At 31.7% G+C, this 12,401-nt stretch overlaps 1 protein-coding gene across 2 annotated transcripts in view; it reads right to left on the reverse strand.

Moving 5' to 3' along the window:
• The window catches only part of LOC145683464 (uncharacterized), a 42,600-nt gene that overhangs the window by 13,798 nt on the left and 16,401 nt on the right, over window positions 1-12,401 (reverse strand). The window contains exons 3-6 of one of the 2 annotated variants that reach the window (XM_081754797.1): window positions 7,085-7,126; window positions 6,201-6,242; window positions 2,381-2,428; window positions 1,798-1,845 (exon numbers count right to left, since the gene is read on the reverse strand). In XM_081754797.1, the coding sequence (XP_081610923.1) occupies window positions 1,798-1,845; window positions 2,381-2,428; window positions 6,201-6,242; window positions 7,085-7,126 (180 nt within the window). The remainder of the gene's footprint in view (window positions 1-1,797; window positions 1,846-2,380; window positions 2,429-6,200; window positions 6,243-7,084; window positions 7,127-12,401) is intronic. The other variant, XM_081754798.1, reaches the window with a different exon arrangement.

A 12,401-nucleotide genomic window follows, 5' to 3' on the forward strand; every position in this document is an offset into this window, starting at 1 on the left:
TTTCTTGCATTGCCATTTTGCAAAGATTCCTCTGCATGGTGGAGGCGGTCTTGGTGCATTTCCACTTCCTAGGCAACTTCGTTGGTGATACAAATGGTGCAGCTTCGTTGCCCTTGTACTTTTTAATAACATTTTTATTCCTATTAAACTGATGCTGCAACCATTCTTCTTGTACTCTTTTCTAATGACAGTAACACTAAAGTGGACGCATAAAGATCCGCAAGATAGCCTTCCCAAGACCGGCTTAGTTTGGGCAGCATTTTGGTCAGAGAGCTGAAACTCACACACTTGGAAACAAATTCAACACAACACTCACAACAATGGTCCTGTTATTGTTGTCCGCGCGGAAAAACAACTCCATTCTCAGGAAGCCACTGCACAACACTGCAGCACAGATACCAAGGGCTAGGTCGGGTGAGTCAATTCTGTCCGGGAGGGGGAAGGAACTAAATCGGCCAAACGTAGGCTGAACAACCTCTGTAAAGGCATTCTACCAAGTAAACTTCTGGAATTGCCTGTTTAAAAAGCTTATGTAAAATGCATAGAGCCGTAAGTAAGTTGGTACTAGTATACCTAGTTATCTCTTACGACTTTTTTTGCGTTCGGTCCATCAGTTAGTTAGGTTGGTTGACCTTAAGTGAGGTCTGCGATTTTCAAAATAGATCCATAGGAAAATCAACCAAAGCGTTAGCCTCAAATTGAATATTGCAAACAAAATCAATTGTACTGAATCATTTAGAATATCAGAGCTTAATGACTATCCGTCATGCTTTGCGGAAACACGAGAACAAATGGCACAAAACTTTCAAGGAAAACCAAATAGTTTAAGAATTACCTCGTTCAGCGTTAAACTTCGTAAAGTGTAAAATATAGATAAGATAAAGGGAATAAAAAGTCCTGAATCAAGATTTATGATGTGATCTAAACATGTCTCACTTATTTAATACGCGTATACGCATCGTTTTATTTCTTGGGAATGAGACACACCGTATGAAAAGAGGTTTCTTAGGATTTCATTACTTTCAAAAATAGTACAGCAAATATATTTGTGAAGCTATAGTTGACAATAATCAATTAGGTCCTACATTTGTACTTGTATCATAACTGGTGATGATATATATGTGTTTGTGAGTGTGAGATGCAAGTCACCGAACACACTTCGGAATAGCCCGTTCACAATGAGCAAAAATTAAAATAATATATGTATATGTTCCGCGATATTATGAGTGTTTTAAAATTAATTCAAATCCTACCTTGTCGCTTACTATTTTACTTAAATTCACACATACGTTGAAGGGAATATAAAATTAGGTTGCATTTGCTAGTTTTTTTTGTAATCAGTATTACTTCGAATAGATTATGTGGAGTACTGAAATTAAAGAAATATAATTTATGAAGTAATAAGTGTTTAATTATAATATTATTGTCATTAAGCTAGTATATAATGAAGAGTATACAAATCGTTTCTTGTTTCTTGTATTGGTGGAGGAAGGCCTTCGTACCTGTGTTAGTAGTGTTCACCTTTAATATGGAGGACCCGAGTTCGATTCCCGACAGGAGCTCATGTGGTTCGGATAATACGTTAGACTGTAGGTCCACATCTCATATACATAAGCTGCTGCACACCTCGATAAACACAAAAGAAATCAAAATGAAACATGTCGTAATCGTATACATAGAATATTATAAATATGTAAAAGTGAAATCAACACTAAATTGGAAAATTATGAATCAGAACTTTGAATACTTGAAAATAACATTAAATGTAAAAGTAACTTTCCTAAGGAATATACTTACGAATTATTAAATTCACAGGCTTCCCTCCGTCTGTATTCGTTACTTGCACTAAAAAGAAAATGCTTTATTGTTTTGTTTCTTCATCACAATTTTAAATTCAACTCTACACTTATTTGTATATAGATTTATAAGAAAGAAAAAGCATATTATTAACTCTTTATTCTTGTCTCTAGATCCCTTGTAGTATTATAAATATTATCTAAATAATGGCTTCTACAAAGCGAGTACGTAGTATTACTTTTGGATGGTATATTAATCATAGAATTTCAGCCTGAATCTTTTATGTGCGGAATGAAAGTAGCTGATTGACCGTAATGGTTGATCACAATGATTGCTAGCGTTTCTCAATTCTTTTTGTCTTTCTACAAAATATCAAAGCAGTTAATTTCATTTTAGTCTTAATTGAAGTTAGCTATTCACAGTACCTGCATAATACGTCTAGAATAGTTTAACAAAAACAAAGAGTAACATTATTGTTTGGAAAACTTTGGCAAAATTTCCACTATCGTTTATGTTATTACATCATTATATGTATAAGAGATCATCATGATATTAACTAATTCTTTACTTAGAATTGACTTACCCATCGATGACGCACGGACATAATTGTCTTGGTTGTTTCTGGATGAAACTAAAATAAAAAGATTTCTATCAGATGTAGATTTCCATTGGATTATTATAATTTGGAAGCTAGTCATGTACTTGCCTTTTAACCTAAATGTTAATTAAGTATTTATAATATTGAACTAATGAGTAAATCTCATTAACTCGTACATACCTATACTTTATCTCTAGATTTTTTAAGAAAAATGTAATTAGTCATCGACTTATAGCAATTAGCCTACTGTACAATACAGATTGCAATGTTAACAGATCGTCGGCCCAAATAACAGTTAGTAATTTGCTGTTTGTAATTAGTATATTTAATTTATTTCTACATAACACTTACTTGTGTAATGTTGTTTTCATACAAAAATTGGTTCTTTAGTAACTTTTCTATATTACTGAAGAACATGGTACTAATATTATTCTTAAAGATTGTTGATAATAATAGCCCTTATCCTCTACAACCAGTTGATGAGTAAAGTTTCAATTAAGTATAATAGGTTCCTTTCACATGATACCACAAGAATATTTTGCGTCTTCTCGACCTCTATAAATAACTTCTCTTTGTATTGTTTATTTTGAATTTGTACACCTGAATCAAAATCATTATTATGTATATGGAAGCACCACATATAAATTACATAAATATTCTTTAATTGTAGGGGAAGACGTTGTACTTGTGAACACTGTTAGAATCTTCGAAGTTTTGGTGCTAATATTCAGCACTTTTCCCAAATGTCTGTCGTATACTTGAAGTGCCATCTCTTTGCTATCAAATGGGATGATTTTTAAACGTGTTGCATAATTACATCAGCTTTTATAGATTATACCAAGAGCATTTTCGTTTTGTTCACAGGTACATTATGGTTGTGTACCATTGAACAGATCCTCTTGTACCTTTGAACAAAGTGATAATTACAACGTTTCTGAGGCAATAAAATAAAAAGAAGCCATAAATATTAACAGTTATAAATTGCAATAACAGTTATAAATTGTTTAGCTATAAAAAATTCCCCAGAATTGAAATGTTATTAATTAAATTAAAAATTAAAGAGAAGTTCTAAGAAAAACTTGTGATCAATAAAGTTGAGGATATACAACTCTTAACATTATATTAAACAATAAGGGAATATATAGAAACTACTTAAAATTATAATTAATAAATTTATATCCTAACCTAACCTATATAAAATATATCAATAGTTTTAACTACTTACATTGTGCAGCTTCAAACAATATTATTTATCGTTCAAAGGTACACGATGCATTAATTTTCATAGGTACAAGAGGGCCACCATTATGAGAAAAAGTTCTGCGATAGCTTAAATATTGAACAGATGTTAAAACTAAAAATATTACTGTATTCACCAGTGACTCTACCCCAAGTTTGGACAAATAAATATCACAAGTTGCTAAAACCGAAGAGCACAAAACACAAAAGTTAACTACAAAAAAATCGTTTTAGGGGTGACAAAATGAAAAAGGAACATTACTCGGCACAACACTCAGTAACCAACAGCCAAACGCGTTTGTAGTGCTTTTTATATTTAATCTTTCAAACGAATTTTACTCACTGCTCCTAGATAGCTCTGAATTCGAGCAAAGCACAGGTGTTCAAAGGTACATTGTTGCAAAGGTACAACGCCTTCCGCTATGTTTTATTTTTGAGATTAAACAGTTTAATATTATTCATTGGGTACCATTTTCAGGTTGAATGTTTGTAGCTAATGCAATGGTATGTGATATCAAGAAGACTTATATCATAATAGTTCTAGAAAATCACGTGTTTTTTGCTTAATTGTCACCATATGAGATGGAGATCTCATTCATTCTTTTCTTCTTATTTAACAAAACATTTCCTTATCATCTTCTTTTAACTTCAAACGGACAAATATTTAATCAGTTTTATTTAGTGTGTAGTGAAGTCGAAAACCATGTAAAGATATAATGTATTATGCCCTTAACTCTTTTATAAAGCAGAATTATTTTATATGATACTATTAGTTTCCAGTTCCTTCTTTTGGAATGGAAATTATACTAGCTAGCTAATTATTGTGTGTAACCTTTTGAACCGCTTTTGAAATAACATAATGTTCCAAAAGATTATCATGGAATGTTCCAAAAGATTATGTCTGTAATACCAGAATACCATTTATGATCACAAACTTTGGTGTAAAGCATAGAGATAGTTACCACAGTACCCGTAGAGGTTGCTATGCAAAACTACAGGTAAATGCTATGTAAATATGTAATTTTTGTGTACCTTATCTCATCACGAGACGATATATCAGTAAAACCTGAAGATAGATTTCTGGAAATTTAAAGACGATCCTTCGGTCTAAGTTCGATGTTTGGTATTATTGCTGATTATTAAGTTTATTGTGATCAGAGAAAAAAGAAACGATTATGTTTCCTTTGTCATCACCCTTAGGGTGTAATTAAACTGGCATTATGAAATGATAGTATGCCACAGGTTGTTTAAATGGAGAATATTTTTTTTGAGCAATGATCGATACAATTACCAAAAATTCTTGTTCAAATGAGGTATTTATGTTTTATGTACTTATGGACCATTTTGTATTAAATTCCAGTGTTATACCTACCAGTTGGAAAAGTAACATTATGTAATAACGTAATATGTAAAATCCACTTTCCTCATATGGAATTCATTCATTCATATAAGTGAATATAATAATGATGATATCTATACAAGTCAAGTTTAAGTAATAGAAATATCACTTTTCACAGCACATCATTGTTTCAGTGCATGGAAATGTTAAATTGTGAAAGTGACTATACTTCAGTTGTTTACTTATTTCAAATATCTAAAAATATGCGTATGTGTTAAAGTATGTGCATCTCACAGTATAATTTACGTGTTTAAGAATGTATTATGATCAGTAACACAATAACATCAATAACCACACATACACTTTAAGTTACTTACAAAAATACTTAAATATACTGCCTAATTTAAAAAAAAATACGTAAACAGTTACATTTTAATTCAGAAATAGTTTACTTTTTAATGTATTAGTAGATTTCGTAATAGTGCCAAAGAAGGAAGTAAATCAAGATTAGGAATACACTCAAGAGTATTACACTCATCCGTTGGTTTTACGAACTTTCCTTTAACGGATATCGAAAACAAAGAACAGAATATGAAACAGTCGATTCAGTAGGAAAGTTCTTTCAACGGAAGGAAAAAAAACACAAGAGTGTTTGTTTCAAAAACTAGACGCTGGCTTCTCAATCTTCACCTTCGTTTACTTAACTGATTACGTATGTGTCTAATTGGTAGGTTCTTTTGCCCCTTTCTTTTTTATCAGGTGATTATTTTTCTTCTTCTTCATATTTTCACTATGTTGTCAAGAGATCAATCACACACACACACACACACACACATGACTACATACTTACTGAGAATGTATCACCAAGCAGATGTTCACACTATTCGTTAAGGCAAACAATGAGTGTATTAAGGACGCTTGTATTTTACAAATGAAATAAAACTAATTTATTAGTTTTTAGGCATGTCAGAAGTGGGAGATTCTAGATTTGATTTACGTGAGCAATAGTAAAGATAGCAGTTTTCCATTCCTTCCCCCTCACTTATAAATATCCAAAATATCGCCTGTTTCACAAAACATGAAAAGACTAGGCAAGTCTCTACAACTATATCTCAGTTCAGTTTGTAATTCTCAGATACTGTGTATGTTTCCAACTTAAGTAGGACCTTAAGACTTGTGTGAAAGTCTGTTAATGCAATTCTTAAATTTATAAATAAATTTACTTACCAAATACACCACTTACGGACAAATGCTTGTCATTGAATTCGTCTATATTCAAATGAAATAAAGAATTAATACTTGTGTTAATAAAATATACATCAATAGAATACAATGAAACAATTCATCAATATAAGCATTAATATAAATAATAAAGATTCATCTTGGAAACAAATCAAAATTAAGAAGGTAGTAGGAAGGAAATCGGTTTTAAAAATTAAATTAAATAACTACTTTAGACATAGTTGTATTCTCTTTTGTTGCTTAGAGCAATTAAGTGTAAGTATTTTTACCTTATTCATGCAGTTTGAAGTCTGTGAAAAATAATACTTCTTCGGAAATTTAAAGCAAAAGTTAAATTAAATTTAACACATAATTTATATAAAATAGATTTTTAAATGTTATATGTAGTAGAGAAGCTATAATGAACAGGTTTTTGATAGAGAGACTATATTTGATTAGAGATTTAATGCTTATTGCCGGTTTCTAATAAATTTCTGATAGTTATATTAGTCTTAGTAGATATTGTTACGTTATATCTTCAATTAGTAAATGCATAATTTCCTGTAGTAGTGCCTTATGATTCTGGAAATATCAAACAAGTAAGTTAATAAATTTAAAACTATGTTAGTTTAGTTAACTTTTTAAATGAACGGATGCATATATACGTAGGAACATATGTAATAATGCCAATCATTATTTTATCAACTACTGGTTAATTGTTAAAATACGTTCTAGTCTAAGAATAATGTTTTATTTATACATTTTCTAGAAAATATATTGACTATAAAAGATTTACTCATTACTCATTGCAGTACTATGAATAATTGTGATCCATTTAAAGTTATTCTTAAAATTAAAATTTTGATTGACAGAAATACCAATATTCTTACAATCTGTTGCCTTGGAGCTGTCATCATCAATCTGTGACTCTCCTGAAGTGAAAAAAATCTATAAATTATTGAAAAATGAAATTACCATAATTAGAGATCACGTGCTAAAAAATTAATGGACAACTCTAGACTCCTTCTAATTTAAAGATAACATTCCAGAATAGCTTTAAAACTATAATACTTGTTACGTGTGATGAGATCACATTATAAAAAAAACAAAAAAAGTTATGTCAATGATATCCTAGAAGGTTATGCTTTCAGTACCTACACTTCAGGGTACTAGAGCGCCTCTAGCGGAAATCTTTGAAACACATACGTTCGAATGAGCTGTAGGAAGTTTGAACAGCCATTCGAAACGATATGTCGAACTGGGCAAGGTTTATCTCTGCTTAAAGTGAATCTTTAGCGGTTTTTCAAGAAAGTGGTATAGTTGAATAATTATCGTGATATAAATTTCAAGAATTTTGTGAATTTGTTAAAAGCTACCAAAAAATCAACCAATTATATATGTGAAAGTTCTATTTTCTATACCGAAATATCAATAATTAGTGTGATAATATGAAAAGCGTGTTAACAGAGGTTATTCGAAATAGTCCTCCTGAAGGTTTTTGATGGTTGTTCAAAGCATATTTAATTCGGTGAGTGTTAAAACTTGATTATTTAATATACTCTATATATATTGTTAAAATTTTCCAGCAGATCAAATATTGAATTCATATTGGAATTATAAGGATTAGGAGGTATTATATTTATTATATATATTAGATTTATTACCGAAAGTTGTATACTAGTTGTGCAGATTTCATATTTACCAGTCATCTCATATATATATTATTTGGATTTTCAATTTTGCTTATAAAGTGTTGATATTTAATTATATATTATTCTGTATTGCATATTTAATTTTTCATGATTTTTGTTATAAAATTTATCAAGCTAGAAAATCAGTTACTTTTAATTATCCAAATTACCTTAGTATATCACAATTTTTTTTTTTAATTTATGAAGATAATAGCAGTTTAGTGGTAATATTTAAGCTAGATCTAGTCTGAAATGCACTCTAAATATAGAATAACTCCAGATAATTCTTCATGGAAATTTTAAATGATTACTTGCAAAATATAGCCATTATACATAGAAATTACGAATCCCGCATTCTAATAATTGTCCTGGTTATTACAACCAGCGGCCCTAGGACGGAGCACATAGTGGCACGTTACAAACATATCGTTTCGAATCTTAACTTCAAAAAACGAAGTAAAATACAAGTTAAGATTGCGGGGTTTTGTTTGGCAAAATCTGACTAAGGTGGGAAACTTGTTAAGTAAGCTATTAAATATATGGACATTTTTCAGGATCAATCTGTATATATCTATCTATTTTGAATTATGTTAAGGAGGATATTACAATTAGTTCAGTTAGGATTGATTAAATGTCAGTATTTTCAGAGTACGTAAAATATATATAGCCTATAGCAATAAAACTGTCAATGATTGTTAAGGGGTTGTCGCTTACCGTAAGGTATAGTAAATATTTTCGAAATTTAAATTGCATTAGAATAGCTCTTTTTGTTTGCTTGGTAATTAAGATGGAATTTAAGGAAGAAAGAAATCAACCACGTTTATTTTTGAATGGATTTGAAAATGGAAATTCTGGAGTTGTTGTACCGCAGACTGTAGGTCAACGATGGGATTTATCGTATTTAGATTCCGGAAGGGAGTCAAGGTCAGTACATATTTCTGCGGTAGATAAACCCCGCGAAATGGTTGAGTCATTGTCTATAGCTAGCAACACCACTGCGAGTTTAGCAGAAGGTGGAATGTTGCATAACGAGTTCCAACCGCTTATGTCTGTAGATAGTGCTAGTTGTGTCAGTGCAGACACAAACCCGTTTATTGACCTGGGGCAAACAGCTGTCATAAAAGAAAAAGAAGAAAAGCGTAGTACAAATCCTTTTGTAGATAAAGACTCGATAGTGGCAAAAGAAATGAATGCAGGTAACGAACCTTTGGTTAATAGTTTTATGCCATTCCAAATACGGGCTGATAAATTAAATGGAAGTGTTTCCAGTAATTTGTTTAATGAGAAAATACAGTATATCCCAAGAACAGATGGAACAGACGATATACAGTTATTTCAATTTCTAGTGACAGTTCTTAGAATAATTAAATTAAAAATATTCCCGGTTGAGTCTGTTTTGATAGCAGCTTTGAGTAAAGCTGAAGGTCGTTTAAATCAGGAGCTAGTAGCATTGTATGAAATGACTAATAATTGGTTGCAAATATCAGGATATTTGTTTCGTAGATTAATAACTCCTTTAGGTAGGCGAGAACTCATAAATCGTTATGTGAAGGTGATACAAAGACCTAAAGAAAATTTGCTTGAGTATGTTAATAATATTTGTGATGCTTATGAAATATGTTACGGAGCTATAAATGATAGTAGATCTAGTGAATTGTTGGATATTATTATGGAGGGGATGCAACCTCAAATTAAATTTGAAATTTATAGATATAGCTATCCAATGTCATTAGATGATCTTATGGGTAATATTATGGAATACGAAAAATATCAACGTAATTTACAAATGTATACCGCACTGGTGAGGAATTCGGAAAAAAGTGAAAATACGAGAAATAAGATTAAGTGTTATTTTTGTGGTGGACAACATCGCATTGCAAACTGTGCTTCTAACAAACAGTACCTTTTAAATAAACAGTTAGTTAAATTGAATATAGATGTGAACTCGGAAAGACGCTCTGCAGCTATTAGTGACCGGTTAAGGGGTCCGACTCAGATTATAGGAACCGGAGTTCAAACTAATGGTTTACCTAGTAGTGTGGGTGATAATAACAAACAGTTTAGATATAATAATGGCAATGATAAAAGACGCTTTGCAGGGAATAGTCGACGGTCACGGTTAAAGACTAAAAGTGAGAGGTCCGAAGTTCCAGAAAGGGAAGAAACAGATTTAGAAAGAACTTTGTTAGGAGGTGGAAACAATAATAGTAGTGCGGGTTACAACATATATACGAAATATAAAGATCGGATGAAGACTCCTATGGAGGGGCTCCGGACTCGATCCCGAGGGGAACATAATAGTGAACATTTGGGAGAAAAGAATATGGTGTTCAATGTGAATCCTGTGAATGTGGGGGAATGTGAAAAAGGAATGCGTGAGCAATATTACGGAAACTTTAAAAGCAATGTCGGCTCTAGAGGGAACAGCAGTAAGAATAGCAAACCATTATATAGAGAGGATTTGCATTCTTTTAGTAATTATAAACAAATAGAAGATAATAATAAAAGCGAACATACTATTGATGGGATTAAAATTAGTGCTGATGGAAATAAAAGTGAAAATAGAAATACTTTCTCATTGGGAACATTGACTGCGGCTTTTGTCGATGCATTTGTCTTAGGTAAAAGTATTAGAGGAGGTTTAGATACTTGTTCTACAGCATCGTTAATTAATAGACAAAGCTTTATTCAATGGAATCGGCAGTTGAACTACCCAGTGAAGATAATAAATGAGAAGTTCATTGGTATAGGTGTTGATAAACAAAAGTTAACACTGGATCAGTGCGTAGTTATACCCATTAAGTTTAAAAATCGTGTTTACAGACTAAAGTTTTTCCTAGTTGAAAATTTAGAACCAGTATTTATACTGGGAATAAATGAACTAAAATTCTTGAAAGCGAACATTGATTTAGTGAATAATAAATTATTTCTCCCTTTGGAAGGAGTGGATATACAGTTACATTATACATTAAAAACCCACCCCCTTTGTTTAAATCGAGATACTCGTTCGTGTGATCTATTTTACAGTGAACCAGACCATAAGACTTCTAAATTATTTCTGCGTGACTCAGACTTGGTGGAAAGGTCCACAGTACAGACTGTTGATACGGATGGAGGTAGACATCCGGGAGATAAAGCACAGGGATTTTGCAGTGTTGCCACATCTATTAGTCCATCTATGGATAGCAGTCCCAACATCCAGTCGGACCAGATGGATAGTCCACTGAGGGTGGTTCCTGTTGTATTAGAAGCTAATCCTGAATTACAAGGGTATGTTAACGAGATATTTAGTAAATATCCTTCTGTTTTTTCATCACATGTTGGTAAAATTAAAGACTTTGAATATAAAATCCAGTTAAATAACTACACTCCTATTCGTAAGAAGGCTTACCCGTTATCACGGAGTTCTCAAAGAGAGATGGATAAAATTCTTGATGAGATGTTAAAGGCTGATTTAATACAACCAAGTAACAGTGATTATGCTTTCCCTTGTTTTTTAGTAAATAATAATGACGGAACAAAGAGATTAATAGTTAATTATTCTGATTTGAATCGTCATCTTTATTTAAATACTCAGTTCACACCAAGGATAGAAGACATATTGTCTGAATTATCTGATGGTAAAATCTTTAGCCATCTTGATATACGGAAAGCATATTTAACCATACCTTTAACAGAGGAAAGCCGTCATCTAACAGCATTTCTTACGCATAGGGGTTTATATGAATATAAAGTCTTACCTTTTGGTTTGGCAGCAGGGAGTCATGTATTATCTAAAATATTAACTGACTTATTGTATCCTTTGAAAGATGAAGGGGTTCAATGGTATATGGACGACCTAATTTGCAAAAGTTCAGATATAGAAAGCCATAAGCAATTATTGGAAAAAGTTTTAAGGTTATTGGAAGAAAAAGGTTTAACTTTATCCACAAAGAAATGTACCTTTTTTTAAAAATAAGATATCATATTTAGGCTTTATTATTGAAAATGGGAAAATGTACATGGACCCTTCAAGGTTAGAAGTAATTAGAAAGTTACCTGCTCCAAAGACAAAAAAAGGATTAATTTCTTTATCATGTTTTTTACAATACTATGCAAAGTTCGTCCCGCAGTTCCATGAGGTTATGGAACCCATTGAACGTTTAAGGGCGGCTTCTGCTGAATTTGTTTGGGGACCGGAACAACAAAAAGCATTGGAAGATATTAAGGAATTATTTGCCAATCATGTAATGTTAAAACTACCCGATTTAAATAAGAAGTTTATTGTCAATACGGATAGCAGTCTCAAAAGTTTAGGGGGAGTCCTACAACAATATGATGATAATAATAACTTGGTACCTGTAGCATTCTATAGTAGACGTCTAAAGAAACATGACTTTAATAAGCCGATTTACTTGCTAGAAATGTTAGCAGCTATAGAAACTATGGAACGTTTTAGTACTTACTTGCATAAACCTTTTGAATTAAGAATGGATCATTCTGGACTTGTGTATGCCTTGAGGAATATGAAAAGGGT

The sequence above is a fragment of the Thermobia domestica genome, chromosome 4 (genome assembly GCF_964235325.1).
Source record: "Thermobia domestica chromosome 4, izTheDome1.hap1.1, whole genome shotgun sequence".
In the NCBI taxonomy this organism is placed as follows: domain Eukaryota; kingdom Metazoa; phylum Arthropoda; class Insecta; order Zygentoma; family Lepismatidae; genus Thermobia; species Thermobia domestica.